Source organism: Pungitius pungitius, chromosome 14 (genome assembly GCF_949316345.1).
Source record: "Pungitius pungitius chromosome 14, fPunPun2.1, whole genome shotgun sequence".
NCBI classification, from domain to species: Eukaryota; Metazoa; Chordata; class Actinopteri; order Perciformes; family Gasterosteidae; genus Pungitius; species Pungitius pungitius.
In genome coordinates, this window is record NC_084913.1 from 6,200,113 (window position 1) to 6,222,112 (window position 22,000).

The 22,000-nt window shown below is 45.5% G+C and overlaps 2 protein-coding genes across 2 annotated transcripts; one reads left to right on the top strand and one right to left on the bottom strand.

Annotated features, from left to right (window-relative positions):
• Positions 1-1,070: 1,070 nt before the first annotated feature.
• Positions 1,071-18,362, bottom strand: tmem63c (transmembrane protein 63C). The gene is made up of 23 exons (XM_062557441.1): positions 18,232-18,362; positions 11,898-12,124; positions 10,706-10,785; positions 9,453-9,540; positions 8,712-8,749; positions 7,982-8,124; positions 7,111-7,162; positions 6,911-7,019; positions 6,574-6,647; positions 6,375-6,455; positions 6,174-6,294; positions 5,842-5,975; positions 5,598-5,720; positions 4,513-4,666; positions 4,328-4,434; positions 3,611-3,697; positions 3,445-3,510; positions 3,183-3,345; positions 2,983-3,088; positions 2,492-2,659; positions 2,267-2,379; positions 2,106-2,180; positions 1,071-1,745 (listed from the first exon to the last, which is right to left on the bottom strand). The coding sequence occupies exons 2-23, from the start codon at positions 12,105-12,107 to the stop codon at positions 1,566-1,568; spliced, it is 2,472 nt and encodes an 823-aa protein (XP_062413425.1). The 5' UTR covers positions 12,108-12,124; positions 18,232-18,362; the 3' UTR covers positions 1,071-1,565.
• Positions 18,363-19,129: 767 nt separating this feature from the next.
• On the top strand, positions 19,130-21,878 carry zdhhc22 (zinc finger DHHC-type palmitoyltransferase 22). The gene is made up of 3 exons (XM_037486823.2): positions 19,130-19,243; positions 20,019-20,576; positions 20,655-21,878. Exons 2-3 carry the CDS (start codon positions 20,021-20,023, stop codon positions 20,930-20,932), a joined length of 834 nt encoding a protein of 277 aa, XP_037342720.1. The 5' UTR covers positions 19,130-19,243; positions 20,019-20,020; the 3' UTR covers positions 20,933-21,878.
• Positions 21,879-22,000: the final 122 nt, after the last annotated feature.

The window sequence follows — 22,000 nt, forward strand, 5'->3', positions numbered from 1 at the left end:
TTAAGTTCTTAAAAGCTTTAGAAAAAGCAAGTAAGGGGACCAAAACGTGCACTAATAGAGTATAAAGTTTGAAGGACCGTGTCCATGAAAACTCAAGACCATGTGATAGAGTTGAAAGCTCCAGAGAAGTAACTGCTTATCTGAGGACTAACATGATTAACGTCCCACTGGCTCTTTAACACTGTGGCTTGTTTTGTGTTTGTTGTTGTGTTTTTATTTTTTTATTTCTTAAGATGTTTCTCCGGCCTTTAGTTTTCAGTCCATGCAGCATATTTCAGGCCGTGCTGGATTGTCACACGAAAGGGAGTGTTTGTTCAAGGCACAGCAAGAGACACGAATATCAAACTATAATAATCAGTGTTGATTCAGGAGAAGAAAAACCGTTCACCCCTCCACAGGGAAACAGAAATTGGAAACACACACGCCCGACAATGGGAGGAACACATGGAAATCTCTGGTTCAGAATAGGAGTACATACCTTATTTATACATGTTACTTTTTCAACATGCATGCAAAAATGTCAAATGTCAAATTTAAAGAATGAATTCTAACTAGAGTTTTTGAAAAGAAGTCAATTTGGGATAGAAACCTTTTTCGGTTAAGGCCAAGAATTAGATAAGAAGATTAATACCACACACACATGTGAAAATGGTATCCATCGCCTCATCTAAATCTCGGCAAGAAAGTGAACCAGCATATCCGAAATGTTGAACTATACCTTTTGTAAAATGAAGAATTGATAACATTTTGTTGGATCACACAAACTGAGTCAGAGTCAATCAAAACAGCGTAATAAGGGGATACGTTACTAAGACAGGACAGCTGCAAAATCCTAGAACAACCTCCAGTAGTCCGACACAACGCACAATATTAATGACACGGAAAGTACTGTAGCAAAAATAGCGACCTCCAATAGTTACAACGAGCTTCAGGTACACGGCCCCCGGGCGGCTTGCGCCGACATTCAATACAGCACATGTCCGAGTTCCATTCGGCCCTCCGTCTGTCTGCTGTCTCGCTGCAGATGGCTTCCCGACAAGCCGCCCCCCGCCGCCCCCCCCCCCCCCCCCCCCCTCCTTCAGCCTCCCCGAGCGCTGCGTCCGAGGAACCAGATATCACCCCTCTGTCGCTCGGCTCACACCACCCACCATGGCGGGAACTTTCCCCTCCGCCCATTGCCAAGCGGCCCGGTGTGGAGACAGCAGCATCCCGTAGTTTAACTGAAATAATCTGTACATCAAGGGAGGCATCGTCCGTGATTTATTATTATTATTTTTTTTTAATGTTTTAGTAGGTCGCTGTCTAGGTATAAATAGTGCATTCTTTCATCTTCAGGTTCTTCATCAAGCCAGCTCTGGTCTCAGGGTCTGAGGTCGAAAAGCGAAAATGCAGCATTGCAGCGTTTAGCAATCTGTGCCCCCCCTCCCCTCCCCTCCCCCCCGGGGGGGGGGTGAGCGGCGTGTGGAATCAGCTTTGTGGTTGTTGTTTTTTGTTGGTGTTACTGGAAGCCCACGGGGCTGTCCATGAGCGGGCTGGAGCAGTAGAGGTCGGCGGGGTCTTGGAGTTCAGTCTCGCGGGTCTGGGCGCGCCCCCCCCCCCTCACACTCGCCGCCTTCCTCCTCCTCCTCCGGCGCGCCGTGGCTCAAGCTCTGGGATCTGGCCATGGCGCCGTAGGTGTGGTGGGCCGGCGACGGCATGGGAGTCAGAGCCAGCTCCGGCTCCAGCAGCACCGAGGCCACAAACAGCTGAGGGAGGACGGTCAAAGTGCGGTTAATGATGGCGTCACACAGTAAGTCACTCATTTCGATGAGAGTGTGATTTATGCCTTGTCTCCGGGTTTGTTTACCTGACCTACACTTAACTCATTCACCAACTTGAGATCCTAACACATTTTTAAGTCTGTGTGTATCTTGGATCTAGTCTTTAAAAAGTAAATGTCAATTATCTTAAATGCAGTTGTGGATACATAGAACCTGTTTTTAACTCGGCAATAAATGCAGATCATCTGTTTAGTCTTTGACGCTATTAAAATCAGAAAAGGACTCCTAGGAGAAGGTATTTTTGCTGTACTGTCAAACCATGAGGAGGAATATGAGACTCTGTACACTGGAGGCAGTGGTGGATGTTACAGTAGTCCTGTCTGCGTCGGTGAACGTCCCCTCGGCTGGCTGATCACTCATCTGAAGCAAAGAAAAAACACATCATTTGTTCAGTGTTAGCGCACCCGAAGCTGGACTTGGTCTGTGCGGGTTATGGCGGCGCCGACCTGGTAGCTGGTTGACTTGTCCGGCTGCTTCCTCAGGCACAAGCGAAACAGGGAAAACGCTATGCAGGAGAGCAGGGACACTAAGGTGAAGAGGGTGATGGGATGCACTGGACCTGTGACAGTAAGGCGCAATAAATGACAACTTCCTGATGCCACATTGCGCGCTAACCAAGAAATGACGGTTACAGACGCCGTCACGGGATACGAGTGGGATTGAAAAAGTACCTAATCTGAGCATTGAGAAGAAGAGCAGCCAGAAGATGCACAGGATGGGGGCCAGGATGACCTGGCTGATGGCCGCTTTGTGGATCCGCTGGCTGAGCTTAGTGGGAACGTACGCATAGTAGATGTTGTATCGGTCGACCATGTGCTTCAGGATCACATAGAGCAGACCTGCAGGGGGGGGGGGCAAAGGAAACACAGAGTATTCAACGCAAAGTTGAGTGCAATGTGAAAAAATGCACAGAGCAGAAGGTTAGCCTGTGCGATATGGGCCTGTTCGCGCTAGTTTTTTGACTGCAGTCGCAGCGACAGGAGCCGAGTGGGCGTCTGGCTCGCAACTCGCGGTGTCTGGGACTACGGCAGCAAGTTCACACACCGTCTGCATCGGTCGGGGCGGGCAGTGGCGCAGAGCGAGGTTACAGCACGAGTGCAGTGGAGTGGACACATGCGCGGGAAAGACAGAAGGTGGATTTTTGTCCGTGCGTCCGGCTCACCGAAGGGCGTGATGATGGGACACGTGATGCTGTAGGTCATGCTGACCGCAAAGATGCACATGGTCCAGGCGTACTCCAGACCGAACTGGAACTCGTAAGCCTGGCTCTGCACGCACAAGCACACAGTACATTAAATCACACAGAACAGAAATCGAATGGGGGAAGAAGAGTGAAGAGTGAAGAGATGAGGCTCCGCGGACCCGTTTGACGTGGATCCGCTCCGCCTGGGACTTGGCGAAGCAAAGGCGGAGGGCATACACGGTCAGCGCCGGGATGCGAAGCAGCTCCATGGACGTGCCGATCAGACTCGACGTGATCACGTAGTTCACAAAGAATGCACCGTTGTCGGGAAGAAAAACGCACCTGCACAGAGAAAAAAGAAAGGAAAAAAAGGGTTTGCCTGCGACTGAAATGTTTTTGTCTCGAGTTTATAATTTATTTTTATTTTTTTTAAGTTCTTACTGGAATTTGACCTCCTTTTCATTCAAGAAGTTGACATCAAAGAGCCACGTGAAGAACAGGTCCAGACTATAGACAACAACAAAATATCAGAAGAAATCCGTGAAAATGGGCAGACAAATGGAAGTGATCGGTTTCTTTGGCGGCTGTGGGTGTGCTGAATGTGTACCTGGACAGACCAAGCGAGGGCAGGATGATGACCATGAAGACCAGCAGGAAAAAACACTTGTGCATCGTTACTTGGTTCTCGCCCGATCTGAGACATTAAATGAACGACAAGGGATTGTAGGAAGGTCGTTGTTTAGTTAAACAAAACATATCAAGGCAGTTCCCTTCCACATGGCACACTCAAAATGGGAAATAATGAAATGTAAAGTCAGCTGGCTCTAAATGTAAAGGAGCGCTTTTCACTCCAGGCAAAACGTTCATTTGCATTCGCCCGTTGGCACATCACGCCTGCACAACACGTTTGTGGGGGTGGTGATGTAAAGAAAGGGAGCTCATTGGTGCTGCCTGAGGTCCTCTCCTAATGCACAGTAGTTCTGCCCCCGCCTCCTGCTAGTCACCATGTGCCTTTCCCCCTGTGCATGGGGGACTACTGTGCATATGATTATCCTCCCCGTGGAGATCTCTATGACAACCTGCCTAGAATATCAGTGCAGGGAGGGAGACCGAGAGGAGGAGGAGGAGGAGGAGGAGGAGGGAGGGAATTAAAAGAGCAACAGGGTGACAAAAGAGAAATAAATAAATAATAGAGATGGGAGACAGAGAAATGCTGAGAGTTGAGAGGAAGGCAGGCGGCTACACGTGAAGGGTCTGCTTGAAGGAGCGAAGGAACGGGCATTTCCATTTCAGAGGAGAGAGAGAGAGAGATGCTGCAGAGTACCTGGTCCAGTGGGACTCAAAGAAGGCGGAGTAGTAGACGATGAAGGGCAGGAGTACCGAAAACGCCCACAGCAGAAGGGTCGGGAAGAACTGGGTAATGATCGGGCTCTGGATCGAACAGATCAATCACTCATTAATCAAGACAACAGAGAGTTCAGACCGAGCGCCGCCGTCCCCGGCACCGACCTGCAGACTGTCCACGGGCCGCGTGACGTTGAACTTGTCCATCGTGTTGACGATGATGGCGGGAGTGGTGAGGAAGAAGAGCAGCAGGAAGAGGAGGATGTTGAGGAGGACACACCGGAGCCACCAGCGAGACCCGCACACCGACAGGTTTTCCCTGGTGACGGGGGGGGGGAGCAGCACAATTCAACGCTCGGTTATGACGAAGGAACAGAAGAACCTGCTCGACCCCTCGGCCTCCTCCAGTTGTCCAGTTAGTGCAGGAAACACCGTAGCCAACCGGGCACGAGCAGCGAGCGGCACCATGTCTTTGGTTGATGCCCCCCGTACATACAGTATGCATCGTTACATAATCTCACTGTGACGGCTGCATTCGTCTCTTTCCCAAGATCAGAAACATGCCTGGCTACTGCAATCGTGGAAAGGGAGTCGGCCTAGAATTGGGGTTTTTTTTGAGTGAAGGGCTGCAAAGAAGAAAACCAATTTCCGATGAAACTTCATTTAATTATTTGGTAATGTAGAAAGAACAGCACCGTGCTCAATGGGAAAAGATGTAGGAATATTATTGTGAAGTAGATATTCTGATTTGTTTTCCATTTGTCTAAATAAAACAACTAAAGGTCTGTCATCACAAGCTAATGTTGGATTATAAAATGACAGTCCTCAAAGCACTGGTTTAAAGTCCAGACACAATCCAGAGGGTTTCAAAATACACCAAAACATTTTAATTAGGGGGGAATGTGTTTAAATGATACGTAAGACATGTAAAAGTGGATATTATACGCAAAATATGTGTTTATATGCGTTTGCTCCAGTTTCCTCCCTCAGACCAGAGAGACATGCGAGTGTGGTCATTAAATTGCTTGTACTTTGGGTTTGATCGTGACTCTGAATGCTTGTTTGTCACTGTACCAATGCATGCTGGGATACCTGCAACCATGCACAAAATATGAGTATACAACAGAGGGGTGGATTTATCGCTCGCTAGAAAAGTAGCGGTCTCAGTGTGCAAAGGAATGACAAAGGAAAACAAAGTTATTTAGGAAACTACAGCAAACTATGCGAGTTCCGGTAAAGCCAGTACCGACCATATGATGTCACTGGGAGCAGGTGCGTAGTCGACCTCCCATCGTTGCGAGTGCACCACCGTGGTGATGCTGGACTGCTGGGGTCTGCGACGGCAGCGCACGCAGCCGTAGTCCTTCACAATGCTGCGGGACGGGAAAAAAAAACAAAAACAAGATGCACAAAAAGTATTCACGCGGGTTCGCGGGACGAGAGGAACACAGACCCCCCCCCCGCCCCCACTCCCCCGGGCCGGCGTTTACTCACACAGCCGTCATCCGGTCGTCGCGAAAGGTCACGAAGGCAATGCCGAGCCTCTTCATGGTGATGCGGTTCTTCTCGGCATTGAACTCGTCCGTGCGCTTCTCCTCCAACTCGCTGTAGTACTGTTCCGCGTCCACCTGCCGATGAGAGTGAAGCTTTCATCCTCAGGAAGAGCGTCGGGTTCAAAAGTGGCAGGAGATGTTGTGTGGGTGCATGTTCTTATTTCTGGATTGCAGCGCCATCCTGTGGTAACATACTTTCTGTGCAGCACCAGTGAGCCGCACGTCTACTGGACGCGCACTATAAACACTGGACAAAAAAAAAAAAAAGAGTACCTTTTCAAAGCCACACGCGTCGCAGCAGAATATCTGAGCACATGGATGGGTCTTGATCATGATCTTCCCCTCCTTTTGGGCCTTTGCGGCGAAATACAGCCGGCCTTTCATTGCCTTGCGTCTGAAAAACACAGCATCCTCAGACACGAGTGTGACGCTGAGCCCGAGTTGTGTCGGTCCAGCTTAATGCAGCAACTCTACCTTTCTGCGTCCAGCCTCATCAGCTTGTGGACATCGAAGCAGAATCGGATATCCGTGACAGTACAGCTGGGGTAGGCCTCACTGGTTGATGGGAGCGAGAGGAGTTAATCAAAATCAAGGCAATGATGTTCTACGTTAATTAAACAAAATGCAAAAAGGATTTAACTGAACAGTGAAAACCACAAAAGAACAGGTGTACTGGAAGTGTTTGGTGATGAGTCCGGGGTCAGAGATCTCTCTCGGTATGGAGGTAATCATTAGTGTCCTGGCTACCTGAAACACATCATGTAATCACCATGAGAAGTACTTACAATCAACTGAATAATACTTTCCTTCCCTACAACTTGATGCATGGTGCATGATGTTTGAAACACGTATTCCCATCGGGATGAATTGTGCTTTGGTGACCCTGTGTTTAGCCCCAATTAGCATGCTAAAACAATAGAGAATTTAACTTGATACGACAAATATTTTTTTTTTAAATATATTGCAGTAGAAAAATAGGCCTGGGCCTAAATGTTTAAACAGTGTCGGACCTTCTCGTCTTCTTGGTACTCCAGCCGTACCAGGTGGTGAGCCATGCACAGCGACGTGATGATGAAGTAGACCAGAGCCAAGACACTGTGGAGCCACAGAAAGCCGTCCCTGTGGGACACAAAAAGGGTTTAAACAGATTTAGATACGGTTCTGCCCTATTTCATGAGATTTGATGTCATTCATAAAATGCTCGACTTACTTTGCACTAACATTAGCCAGTGTTGTTCTCCCAAAGTTTTCAGGACTGTCTCCTGTAGCAATAATGAAACATGACGGAGAGACGTTTTAATGTTCTAATGACTGGAAACCGCTCCTTTTTTTTAATGACATCGTTCTCATCTCAATGACATTTCACACTAAATTCAATCAGTGCAGTCAGGCCCAACTCTTGAGGTTTAGTTCCGGCCCTCTTTGTCTGCTGTTACCATGGCAGCGTGACATAGGGTGTTGGTTTATTTAATGGTCACAATGACACACTGGTTCATCAGATGATAGCCAGCAGTAGTAAAAAAAAACAAAAAAAACATAACAAACCAGCCCTGGTGCTGTTATGGAAACGATTACTCAACACTTCCTACAAAGTAAGCACACAACTGCCAAAAAAAGGCCTTTTTGCTGTTATTTAGCGGCAAACTTTCTGCACAATCCAACCCCTCACACCTATGTGTGTTTCTTCAGAGGAAATTTAGCACTTTCTATTTGTATAATCCTGGGTTCCGCGCCATAAACTCCCGTTTAATGAAAGCAATCTTTTGTGTCTGGTAGTTTCACCTCATTATCTGGTTTTGTGGTTCATTTTAAAACTTTTTTTTTTTTAGTTGATTTCAGCTTTGATCTAATTTCATACATGCAAGATTCTTTTTTTTTATAAACTCAGCTTTACCACAGATTATTTCTAAGCCAAACGTTCAGTGCATTTAACCTATACATCCTTCGGAGAAGCAGACGCTTGTGATTGCCTGTGTGGCCTGGCCTCCCAGCGAGATGCCTCGTGTGACTCTCGTGAGGTTAAGGATAACCTTTTGGCTTTTCATATAGTCTGCCGGACCATAATTGAAAGAAAATCATACCCAGGAGGTTCCCAGAAAAGTTGACCGGCAGTATGATGGCCAGAGAGAGCAGGCAAACCACGGTCATGAGCAGGATGATGTGGCGCTGGAAAGACAGGTACGTAACGGCGTCGATGCCGCATTTGCTACGGATCTCCTCATCCCTGCGGAGACAGAGAGACGGGAAACTATCAGAACCCCAGGGTGAAATATTCAACAGACCCCTAAGCCAAAAAGAGAGATTATTCTATTTCCACACACACACACACATGGATGGGACACACAGACGCACAGTGCGTTCCTGGCCTGTGAATGCAAGCAATCATAAGTAAGATTGTGGCTCCGCTTTGGTGCCAGAAGCTGTGGTTGCCAGGGAGGTTCAGAAGAGGCACAAAAATAGAACTATAAGAAAAGCATGGAATAAAAATTGAAGAAAAAAAAAGCGGGGCATGCCGGTCACGTGGCGGCCCACACACTGCGAACTCTCAGGGTGGGTTTGCATATTCCTACGGCGAGCCGCTGGCACAGGAGCCAAAAAACAGAAAACACCCAGAACTCCACCATAATACGATGGAAATCATATTTGTGTAGTCAGACTGCAGCGAGAGCAAATAGCCAACGCGGTCACGAGAGCCCAGAGTCGTTTGTTTTTGTTGCTAAGTGACACATTACAGGAGGCTTTACGTTATGCTGGAGACATCCATCTTTGAAGACAGAGGACCAACAACAGGAGGGAAGGGTAAAAACTTACTTCATGTGGTAAAGGTACGAGAGCCATGAGCAGAAGCCCTGGAGAAAGAGAGAGAGAGAGAGAAGCATGGTAAAAACATCCCATGGATTAGTTCTTAAAGATAAGAGACGACACGTATGCACAACTTTGTGCACACCACCATCTGCTCGCTTCATGTACTATTTGCACAGCAACAAGCTCTGCACACCGAGGGGGAGGGGGGGGGGGGGGATTTAATAGGTCTAGCCTGCAGCGGTGACCGCTTTACTGCAGCCTCAGCTTTGAGGGCGATGACTCCCGTCTGACTCTTTGTCTTTCACCCGTCCGCACACGCAGGGAGGGGCCTCAGTCACACAGGTGTGATGGAGTCACACGGTGCGGTGTGCATTGTTCGACATCAACACATCATTTCTAAATGAACGGTGGCAATGATATAGTTCATGTAAATAAACGAGAAGAGGATCGGGAATACCGGCTGGTGGTTTATCATCAGCTGTGTTGTTGTTGATGTGCTTCTTAAAACTGTTTCTGCATTTCCCACTACGCCCACTGTTTTACCTTCTGTGCACTAATTACTTTCATTAGATGGAATACACAAATATTTCATGAGGTACGGATGAGCTTTAGGATACGTGAAATGTGATTTGTTTTGTCTGTTTAGAATTAAGTGTACTTTTAAATGATCTGAAAATGCCATTAAGGGGTTCCTTGTTGCTTTTATGAGCCTGTAAGAAACTCCAAGCCAAATAAAACCAAACTCACCATGTCCTTGGTCTCAGAGTCGGAGGGGCTGGACTCTGACGGAGACTTCTCTTTCTCATTTGGTTCTCCATAAAACAGGGAGGTGAGACTGAAAAGACGACATTTGACACGATTGTTATCAGTGCATCCCACACGGAGCGGGTCGGTGAAGTAGCAGTGAGGACATAAAACTCTACACAGAAAGATCACACCAAACACGTTCAGTGTGGTTGGATCTAATAAAGCTAGTGTGATGATTGCATTTGTGGATATTGCTTTCTGAGCCGTACCACTGACAGTTCAACATTGTGTCAAATTAGGCAGCATAATTTAATCAGAGCAGACCGATGCTGCTCGCCTTCGGGCGCCGTGAAGCCGCTCAGGCGGAGGTAAGCGAGCCCGTACGCCGCCGAAGAGGCGACTTTAGGTCAAGCAGAAGACTCCCGCAGACTGCTGGAAGCTCATTGATATTATGATTAATGGTTTACTAATTATAAGCCTGGTGATGTTGTATTGTAAAAGTGAAAAACAACAGTGAACAATAACACAGTTTAACAGGTATTCAATGTAGTAGTCAATGTCTGTTTGTAGTACAAAATTGTTAAAAAGTTTTTTTTTTTTAAACAGTTTAACTATAACCAGAAACCACGGGATACGAGTATTGCAGGCAGGGTAAAAAAGTTGAGCTGAGAGATGGCTTAACACAAAAAAAACCCCACAAAAAAACGCCAGCCTTAAAGTCTTGTCCTTTAGGCTTTTCAAGGTGAAATAGCCAAATATTAAGTCTTTAAATAAGAGAAGTTGCTGCTTTTCTTTATTTTATATTGGTTTAAATGAAACATTAGGATGATTTAAGAAAGTCTATTGGGACAAAACAGGCATTAATTTGATTATTTTTTTAAATTGTATTTAATACAAAAAAATAATTATTAGTTGTATCCCCAAACTTAAATGGGTGATTAGTCCATACATCCTTTTATCTTTATATCTATATATACGTTAAATGTGCATGTCTAATCTGTGACAACCCATATATTCACTTTTAATAAGAAATACATTAACATTCATCACTCCAACGACAGCAAAAAACCAGCAGCAAAAGCTGAGCAGCGCTTTGCGGCACTGGGCCTCCTACGCAGTACCGTTACTCCTCAGCAGAGGGAGCTGGAGGCCTCGTGGTCAGGACTCAGGAGAGGTTCCACTGAAAATCTCTTAACCGTTGCCATGGCCTTACAAACCAGAGGCTTATCGGCTTTTGTGCGTGACGGATTCACCTGTCGTTCTCCATCAGCAGAGCTAGGCGACCATAGTCCCATGCAGCCTTCCTCAGACACGAGAAGACCAGCAGCAGGAACTAGAACACAGAGCCACAACATGAGTGCATGAAGCTGCCGAGAATCGGAATTACACGATCGCACAAACAGACACACACACACACACACACTCAACAGCTCATCCAAAGACTTTCCATACTGCCTGATTCGAAGGCCGTGGCCTGTCTGTCGTTTTATGTCAATAAGGAGGCTCCATATAATAGACGGGTTCAAAAAGCAGCAGCAATAATGAGCCCTCGTCTTTCTTTGGAGTGGTACGCGGTTGTCTTGGAAACAACCAGGGACAGGTCAGCATGCACACACAAACACTAAAAGGGAGTGCGGTCAAAAGCAAGAATTAATATGAAAAGCCAATTTTTCTGCCACAAATGAAAAGGCAAAAGGAAGCCACACAATGAAGCAAACAAACAAAAACCTGTTCAATGATAGAGTACACAATACGGAATTCATGCTTAACAGCTCTTGTTAAACCTAAGAGCATTATTGAGCGATAAAGGATGGATGTTGACAAATGGAAATCACAGGATTAAACTGTAAATTTGGGTTTAGAAGGGATTTGGTTTTACTGGACAAGGATAACAGCAATGCTAATAGGGAAAAAAAAGAAAAGTCTTTGGTGTTACAGTGCTACGCTTAGAAAATAAAGGCAGCCTGTAGCTGACCAATCAGCGCGTGTTCACATCCACCGTCAGGGTCAAAACTCCTTCTTTGAATAAGAAGCCCTCCGTTATCTCGCTGTCTCCGTCCTGTTGTTTCCGGTCTTAACGCTCTGCTTAAGTCCCACAGATGATACAATTATTATTCTGTATGATGATGGAATTGATGCAGAGGCGTGCTCCCATCACCTGGGGGGGGGGGGGGGGGGGAGCACGCTTTGACTCATGCTCATCAGCAGGAGACGGCGGTCGACCCTGCGTGTTGTCTTGACAACGAGGCGGCGTTAAAGTGGGGCAATTAAAATGGGGAGGTGGCAGACAGAGTGATAGGGATCAAGCTAGACGAGGCATTTATGTTTGTAATCACTGTATTATAATATGTGGGGGGGGGGGGGGGAATCTGAAACATCACGCCTGCCTGAATACGTTAAGCGCTGGCACATAATGGGTGGTGGCGGACGGGTGCAGGTCAGTACCATCCAGAGCACGACGTTGATGGCGAGGACCGTGGGCACGCCTCCAAACGGCAGACCCTGGAGGACGCTGCTGCGGGAGTGCGACCGGTAGCATCTCTCCGCGGTGCCGTTTTCGTCCCCGAAAGAATCCAGGAAGCTCAGAGCGTCCGGCTCTGCAGCCGCGCCCTCCGCAGAGGGCGCTCTGGTCACTAGCAGCTGCAACTGCGCCATCAACGCTGGATTATTACCTGAAGGAAAAGAAAAAGATACAGAGAATTTGACCATTAGCCAAGCTTTTAGACTTAACGTCATGTGACCCCGTTGAAGCTCGCGGAGGTTTTAGACACAGTGATTAAGTGTGATCACTTCGGGTTAACTGATCATTAATACACTCTGTAACAGTACAATGATGTAAAAGTGATTTTCCTTAATAGCGGCAGTTAACACTTTTCTTTAGATAATGCTAAAAGCTAGTTTATTTATAATACTGTTTAGCAGGTTGTTTACATGCTAAGCCATTCCTGCTTTGCATTAGAGAAGAGTCAGAAAGATGAATCATTGAGAGGGTTAATGTGACATTCTCGTTTAATTTTTGCCATCCTGTGTGAACAAAGAGGGAAGCTTAGGGAAGGAGAAGCTTAATGAAGGAGAGTCACTTCTCTGTACACTGTACTCTCCATCCTCTTCACACATTTAAAAGCTATCCAATGCTATATTAAGCCTGCTTAATGCACCTTTAACAAACAATTGCTTCACTATTTCTTCTGAGAAAACTACCTGCCACTCACTCGAAGTGCAGCATTGATTATTATTGAAATGATTGGCAAGGATCAGTCTAATAACTATTATTCTCTTCCCAGCTATTGACTGCCGTGTCTGTTGAAGTGACAAGATGATTGAATCACACCATATGACCTGTAAATAAAAACATAAGATGTGGATGAAAGATGCCCATTCAACCATATTTCTGTTGTTTGAACTAAACAGTACAAGAATAAAAGCTTAAACGTGTTTACTCTAGAGATTTTAAACAGCTTGTTAAGGATTGGCCCTTTCTGTGAATCCCCTCGTCTGCAGAGGCCGGGAATACAACCATTCACTGCCATGACCACAGAACGAAGGACTGGACCATCTGTCCCGTAGCAGCACACATTGGATCAATACACTCCAGGACCCCAGCTGCTCAGCTTGTGTACACTCCTCACCGGATAAACGGTCCGAGGAAATGGAGCGGCAGCAGAGTGCTGACAAAGCGTTGCATCAATACAGCGAGCGAAATGTCATCAGTCATCAGGTTTCACCGGAGAAGCAGCCAGGTTCCACGAGATGTTTTGGGCGGCGGCTGCGGCAGGAGTAAACAAATGTCGAGTTCTGCATCACGGCCCTCCGCTGTCCAACTCTGACCAGAGATGTGAGGTAACGTGAGAAGAAAAAAAGGCGGAAGCTAAACGCCTGCAAACAGGCACACATTTCTGATCCCAACCAACGGTGTGATTGATCGCTGCGATCAATGATGTCACTTCCTGAGAAGTTGTGAGGAATGGACCAAGCAGCACTTATTGAACACACATGAGGATGTCTGGTGTGTGTGTGGGGGGGGGGGGTGGGGGGGGGGGTTTGAGCGGATCAATGACCGTGTTGCCGGGACACCACACGGGCACAGAGGTCTTATTTGCTTTAAGTAAATCCTGGTGCCCTTTTATCACTGTCGCAGTGTCTTTTACTTTCAGTTTTGAAGCCATAAAGCCTGGAGTCAATATTGAGATGCTGTCAGCATCTAAGGCTCCCCATAGAGACCACAAAGCAGAGCTATAGTGTACACACACACACACACACACACACACACACACACACAATTAATAACCACCAAAGGCTTACAGTGTGATCAGAGAGAATATTGTTTTCTGAGAAAAAATGACATGAAATGATTCATTGGATCATTTGTATCTATTACAGTCATTTTAAGAGGAGTTTTGTTTTGCATTGTCATACAAGCTGATGGATGAACTCAAATGATTATTCATAATAAAAGTGCTAACACTGTGGTGATACTGTTTGTAGCATTTACCTTCTTTAATTTGATTCAATCGTCACGTAAAAAATAAGCCGAAGGGGAAAAGTAAACGGCTCTGCAGGTTTTTATAGCACTCTGACGGTTAATGGCAACAAAACAAATCAAATAGGAGCTGTGTGAACTGAACAGCTGGATTAAAAGGAAATGTAGGTCTTATTTGGAAGAAAAGACAACCAGCTATCTGTGAACTCAAGCCCTCCCTGAACTTGACATGCGATGAGTAAACAGACCTTTATCGTCTCATCGTTGTTCTTCTTCCTGCATCAGACGGGTCGTTCACTTTGAGCTCAGCACCGATGCGAACACTTAAACTCTTCCTCTCCACCTCCACAGCGGGATGCTGAGGGATACAGACTGGCTGTGTGTGTGTGTGTGTGTGTGTGTGTGTGTGTGTGTGTGTGTGTTTCACACAACATTCAGACAAACGTCACGGCATGACTCTGCAGTTCAACAACAACAAGACTAGGTGGACTTTTTTTTTTCCCGGTCTCGCACGTCGCATATAAACCCCTCCAACATGGTCACATCCATCCCACCGTATTCATTGGGTCTCCGGCTCACTGAATCTCTCCTTGTCGTCCCCTGAGTTTCCGTGCCGTCGCAGCAGACTATAAACTGATGTTCGGTTTGGTGGGCAGCACGCGTGAGATCTCTCCTCTCTGCTCGGTTAGACCGTTAGTCAGTACAGGAACAGCAAGCTGATGACAAAAGACCCCATTTTCAGTCAGCGAAGCAGAAAAAGAGAAGAAAAAGCTGGCTCAGGTTAGCTCATTGCACCAGAAAAGAACATCTGAGGTATCTGTAGTTGTGTGTGTGTGTGTAAGAGAGAGAAATCAGATATCATCATTGACGTGACAGAAGAAAAAGCTATTTCACTGTAAGTCAGAAGGTCGATATCTAGCGATGGACCCTAATTCCATCTGGAAACATTTCATCAACTGCGGTTAACATTTTCATGAAACCAGCTTCTTCTATAGCCGTGTTATTTGTCACAAACTGAAACTACTTTTCACCAGCTCAAAATATGTTGAACATCCATCCAGTGGTTCATAAGACATTGAACTGAAACCAGAAAATGGGAAACTGAATGTAGATGCTGGAGGGAAAGTCATTATTATCAGTATCTTGGCGCCATGGATCTTTTGCCAATCTCAATGCAAGAGTTTTTTTTAAACCGTGTCATTTAAATTAGTAACCTGTGCTGAAGAAAAATGCCGGACGTCAGGAATATATTTTTTAAAAAGTTTAAAAAAAAAATCATGTCAAGCGATATATAACTCGTCTTAACCAACTGGCGTTCACCTTCATGGTTTAACACAGCGAGGGCTGTCTTTTATATCACTTTACCCGACCCCCTCAACAAGTGCGCTGTCATGCCATCAGAAGCAGAATCTACGGCGCCACGAACAAATGAAACAGGGTTACATCCAAAGAGCTCGGTACTGGGGGGGGGGGGGGGGGGCGCGTCCTCTTCCCAGCTGCGCCACAACCTGATGAACAACATAAACCATTTGGTGGACAGCCGCCCAGAAGAGCTTTTCCTCTCATCATCAAACATTCAGTCAGGCCAGGATTCATTGCCTGCCAGAGGGAGTGATGAACCATGAATAAAAATGTGAACTCGTGTTGACTTCCAAACCTCTGCTCTCCGTATCAACTGTCAGCGGCTGTGAGATAAAGACCACAACCCAGAGGAACACTTGCAATCACCATAAATAAAAGAGTAATATCAGAGCTGTTGTTCTCCTCCGTCCTGTGTGCATGTTAAACGTGGCGTTTTCTCTTACCACGCTACGCGCATATCAACCGCTTCCTCTCGAAAAGGCCTCGGAGCCCGTACAACATTCACGAGGTGTTTTTAAGCCGTGCTGTGCATGTTAATCTTAAAATCTGAGCTGGCTGATTATGGAAATCCTGCTGGTTAAAAGGTGTTCTGTCAAAAACAATCCCTCTCTAATGAGCTGTGAAGGAGCCAATTAAACATGAGCCATGAGACGAGATGACACGTTGTGGAAGCAGATCCGTTACCTCTCACTTGCAGTATGGTGGGAGGCATGGGAGAGGCAACAATAGGTAGAGAAGATAACGTAAACCCGTCTTAACTCGAGGAATCCTGGTTTATCGCACCAGGATTGACCAGGGCCGTGATCTGTAATTAGACCGCTGTGATGGTTTCAGGTGGTGTTGGAGGTTGTGGATAGACAACCCTCATCAAACTCAGCCTGAGGGGAAGAGTGGGCGGAGGTAATCGCACAATCTGCTCACCACCTGCCCGCTGGCAGCGGGAGGAGGCTCCACGCATCTCATCTCCTCGCTCCCCTTCTCTCCATCACACAAGCACAGATCAGCGAGGGGCCTCTTTCTGAGGCCCCAATGAGCCATTGCATGAACGGAGTGATGACTTGCACACACGCGGGTCGCAAATCGACGAACCAAAACACCTGCTTCCTGTCTGCCTGCACGCACTCGGCGAGCCCCCCAGGGGAGCGCCGTCTGCCCGCCCTACTCATTAGAGCCCCCCCCCGTCCTTGACCTCGGTGACGGCTTCAGCGCAACGTGTGCTGGACGGACCGGAGAAGAGTCTGTATTTCCTCTGCAACTTACTCCCACGTCTAAAAGAAAGTACAGCCAATGCTCATGTAACAGATGGCCTCAGATACATTTCTACCCTTTGTAAGCATCTTAAACATATCTGAAAAGGAATACCCAAAGAAATCTAAATACGCTTGAAACGACATTTGAAGCGGGTTAACTACTCAGTTTTTTAACATTACACTATGACTGAAATAAACACAAACTGAAATGAAGAAAATCCATAGAAAAAGGCTTAATGGATGATTCTCTCATACTTGCCACATAGCGGCCTCTTCAGCAGTTGTACTTAAAAATCCATATCCATCTCTACAGAAATCCCCTTTTATCAATCTCAGCTCAGTTTCTCCTGAAATATAAATAAGTGGTTGATACTCAAAGATGACCAGCGTTCATTTGCTCTCTATTCTTGAGATACTTAGTGTGCACTCATCCTTGTTGGATCTTACATTAAAGTAATAGCGCACTGAAAATCTTTTCATTATTAAACACTCTGAATATAACACTTTGTTATGCTAATTCAACTTGACTAATAGTAATATTGAGCCTTAGATTGAACAAGACAATCAAAAGAAGTGAGCTACAAACAGCTGAGTGAATTTAAATAATAAAATACATACACGTTAAATGATAGAGGGGCTTAGGCGGGGTTATCAAACACTCACCACCGGTCCGATTAAAAAGAAGAAAGTTGTATTGTCAGCTGGAATAGATTGCAATGAGGAACTTTCAAACCTTTTCCACATGCATGGAATGTTTTTTCCAAAAGCGTTTGAATGCAATGCACGGATGATCCGCTAAAATGTCCAAACTAAACCCATTAGAAATCTGACCTTTTAAAGGCCACTTCCCTTCATCACAGTCGGGTGCAAAATGGCAGGAGATGTTAATAGCATATGGAGTCTGCCTTGGTTCTAAACATTACAAGATTACCATGTACAACATTTAAACAAATCAGACGTGTTTATATAAAAAACGGAATGATGAGTTACTGTCAAAAGAAATGTAGTTAGTATGACTTCAACTATGAACTTATTATTGACAGAAGCAACAGAGATCATTGGAGTGTTAAAACATGCTGAATATCCAGCAGAAATAAGTATTCAACTGGCCAAAATACCAGTTTATCCAATACCACTTGACTAATAGAACAACAACAACAGGCAACAGCAGAGAGAATATAGCCACAGCATGGCTGTAACCCTAAGACGCCATATGCAATATTCTTGTTATTATTATTACTACTACGACAGCTGGGAGTTAAGGTTGCCCAATCAAGGTCTCCCACACAATCACTCCTACACAAATACTCAATTAGGAACAATAGATGTTGTGTTTTGGGTGTAGTAGCCTGACACGTTGCCAAAGACATCGACCCGACCAACCAATAACAAAGCAGCACAACGCTGCGGGGAGCGAGCATTTTACAATGGAGCCCTCAATTATTTAAAAAAAAATGCATTTTTCAGAACCGAAGGGCAACGTGCGTCTCTTTACAAATACGGCGACTGTGATCGGCGGCTCACTGCAGCCCTCGCGACAGTCTGTGCGCCCACCTTCCTCCTCCTCCGCCTCTGTAACTTGATAAAAAACGATTGCGCCACAGATTGCGCATTCAACCGCACCAGTCCGCGTTTAGATCACCGCACAGATACAAGACATGTCTCTTTTTAAAGTCACATCGCTCACCCTCAGAAAGCTTCCGGATCGCTGGTGTCTGCCGGTGATGGGTGCTGATATTTTTTCTCTCCCTTCAACACCAAGAAACAAGAGAAACTCCCACCTTCTCAGGGGCCGTCTGACAATTAAACACCTGCCGTGAAGGCTGCTGAGGGAGCGTCAAGAAGGCGTTCCCTCCTGCATCCTGTTTTGGACTCTATTTTAAACAACAAAAAATACTATATGGACCATGGAATTTGCTTTTACACACAAGGCCATGCGTGGGGTCTAAAGCATAAACTGCTTGAACTGATTGATACTTACCTTGTGTTGTCTCAGTCATTCTGTTGCAATCTTCACTACATCAATTTATCAGTAAAATTATTGTAAAATAATAATTTGTCATGTCAGATTGTCATGTCTTGTGTCAACCTTTTAGACTTACTAGCCCAGACAAACTTAACAAAGCCATTTTCTAAACAACCTCGCAACCAACTGCTCACAGTTCACGATGACAAACAGTAAATGCACTGATAGTTATATTAACATAACAACTAAATGTATAGCACCCATAAAGACCTAAGAAATATCCCATATAAGCTACATTTATTAAAAGTAGTGAATTCTGCTAATAAAAAATCATAATACTAATCTAAGTGGCCCTCTAAAATGATTTAGTTAAATTATGTAAAAATTGATATAACTCCCCCCTCCACATTAAACAATCAAATTGAATTAATAATACGAAAAATCATCAACACCAAATGACTGTCATGTTTTCACCCTTCTTCTCCTACGTCAGATGTGGGCTGTTACTACAACGAGCGATCTACTCAGCCAATTACAAGGAAGGGATGAACAAACGCATCCACACCAACAGGTGGCGGTAGAGCAAGGAGCTGACACCCCAATAATAATTTAAAAAAAAAAGGGCATCAACGTGGAACAACATGACCTTCTCCGCGTTGGAATGAACGGGCTGTGAGCCGAGGCTCCGCGGTGCTGAAAGGACAGCTCCCCCTCCGCTCTGCAACACCTGCAGGTAGGCGACCCGGACACCGCGAGGATGGCTGTTTTAATTGTGTCGTCATGGGAACGAAATGATTGACGCCGTGACGATAACGAGGAGCCCGCGATAGAACGCTGTGGGGGGGGATCTATGATATCTGGGGCAGTGATCGACCTAAATCGAAGCTTCCCACCATTTTCACAAATGGACGTGATCACTCGTTTTTAGGTTTGGCCCCTTGCTTCCCTCTTTGGGTGCTTTGATTATCCGTGATTTTCTCATCTGACGAAGATGACAGAGAAAAAACGAGAGATATTTTTAGTATTCTCATTGGCCCCTTAAAGTCCCTAGACTCTACTTCTCAGAAAAATCTGTTTTTTTTCTCGGCAGCAGACTTTGTCTTTATCATCTGAGCAGCCGGGGAGAAGATTTTTATGATCAATGTGCAACTTTCAATAAGATGCTCTGTGTAAATAGTCCTCAGGTAATCCAACAGAACTGTTTAAGCAATCTGTGGGAGACGTGGCAAGAAAAGAAGATTACATTGTGATAATAATGCAGTGCTACTGGGGATGTTATTATATGTCCTTTAAAATTATTATTTTTTAAAGATTTTACTTATTTTAATGGCCATTTGCTCTCACTTGCAGTAAAATATTCTTCCAACAAAATTTAAAAGACATTTGGTCTGTAACCCTTTTCTCCAAGTACATTTTTTAAATAGATTTCTATTCTGTATAAAACTTGTGCTACATAACCACCCCCGGTTTCCGATAACATTCTACTTACTGTGTCTTCACTCTCACAGATATGTTCACCAGGATGTTAAAACTGAGGCTTCTCAATGCTGTAGCGCCGGCCTACTTCTTCATGGCCACAGCAGTCACCTTCATTTTACACTTCTGCTTCTTCATCCCGACAATCTTCCCCGACCCGAACGCATCGCTGAGCTCGTCCACAGCTCTGCACACAATTGTTTTCCTTTTCTTGATGTTCAACGCATTGGGGAACTACATCATGACCATTAAATACCCCGCCGAGAGTGCCAACGAGACCGTGGTCCCGGTGTGTTCGGCGCACTGCTCAGACAAAGTGGACGCACACTACCTCCTCAATGGTCGCCACTTCTGCAAACTGTGTAAGAAAGTCATCCTGAAGCGGGACCACCACTGCTTTTTTACCGGAAACTGCATTGGTAACAAAAACATGCGCTACTTCATCATGTTCTGCATCTACACCTCGTGCACCTGTTTGTACTCTTTGGTTCTTGGCGTGGCCTTTCTAACAGTGGAGTACTCCCTCTCCTTTGAGAACCCGCTGACCTTCCTGACTCTCCTCCCGCTCTCCACCGGTTACTTCTTCACAGGTGACTTGTTCGATTATTCCAACCAAAGCAAAATATTCACGATTTAAGTGTACTTAATTCTTAACTGCCCCCCAACAGGAACAATCTCGGGCCTGCAGTTGTTCCTGGTGCTGATGCTCTATGTGTGGCTTGGCATCGGTCTGGTCTGCGCGGGCTTCTGTTGCCAGCAGGTGCTGCTGGTGGCCCGGGGACGGACCTGGTGTCAGATGCAGAGGGGCCAGCTGGTGGAGAACCGCAGCCCCTGGAGAAGCAACCTCAAGGATGTGTTCGGTACCCGCTGGATCCTGGGCCTCATCCTGCCCGTGCAGACTGCGGAGACGAGCTCTGAGGACCCGGATGCACATAAGCAAGACTGAGCGAAAGCCACGTGTCATCAAAAAGCTTCCCCATAGGTCACAGAAGTGGCACTAGTTGTAGTAAAAAGGCTTCCTTGGGATCCGTGTGGTGATTGATTTGAAACGCTAAGTGGATGCATTTTGACTTTTGCAGTAGTTCATGAATTAATTAGTTGTTAGCATACATTCCTTTAAGGACAAGAGCCATATATCAATGTGAAACTTTTGAATAGGTGCATAGTGTAATTAGGTAAGTAGATTTTGACACGGTAATATTAAGAGTAATAAGTCGGTTGTTTGGGACATCCAGCAGATTTTCATGCAGCGCTACACACTTGCATCGCAATATAAAGACGGCTTTGCATAAGTGCATGCAATCCCAGCTTCATTTTTATAAATCGCATTATTGATATCAAGGCCTGCACCAATTGATGCTTTGAGATTAGCAACCAAGTGTGTATTTTCTGCAACAATGTGACATTCAGGAAACTTGGGGTAGTTTTCACAACAATAATTGACTTTTACATTAAGGGCTAGGAGGCAACGCATGGGGTCTAAAGCATAAACTGCCAGGCTTTACACCATTGTTCTGACATTAAACTGTCACATGTAGAGACTGATTTTTACTCAAATGAATGTGGACACAGAGCTGCCATCTGCTCCTTTGTGAGAATGGGTTGGGGAAAGATGAAAGATTACCATGTGATTATATGCAGGGTATTATTCACAATGTGCCATAAACATGTCTTATACGCTTACAGATGACCCCGAGGACGATGTATTCAGTAAACTGCTAATGATAGGGGCTTCTGTTTAATAAGAATAATAAGAAGTTTCACTGTAATGCTGCTGCTACAGCTACTGACGTATTCAACATCATGTTGAAGCTGTTTTGGATTTCAACAAATATACTTTTTAGAGCTATTTTGTCTATTCCTGTTATACCAATAAAAGTATTAGATCTTAACGAACAGCTGTTTTGTGTTTTTAACTCTCACTCTGATAGGATCGGACAGGAAAGTGAACTAAACAACAGAAAAGAGTCTTTAAACGTTAACGTTGGACCACCCAGCCAGGGCACGGTGTGTC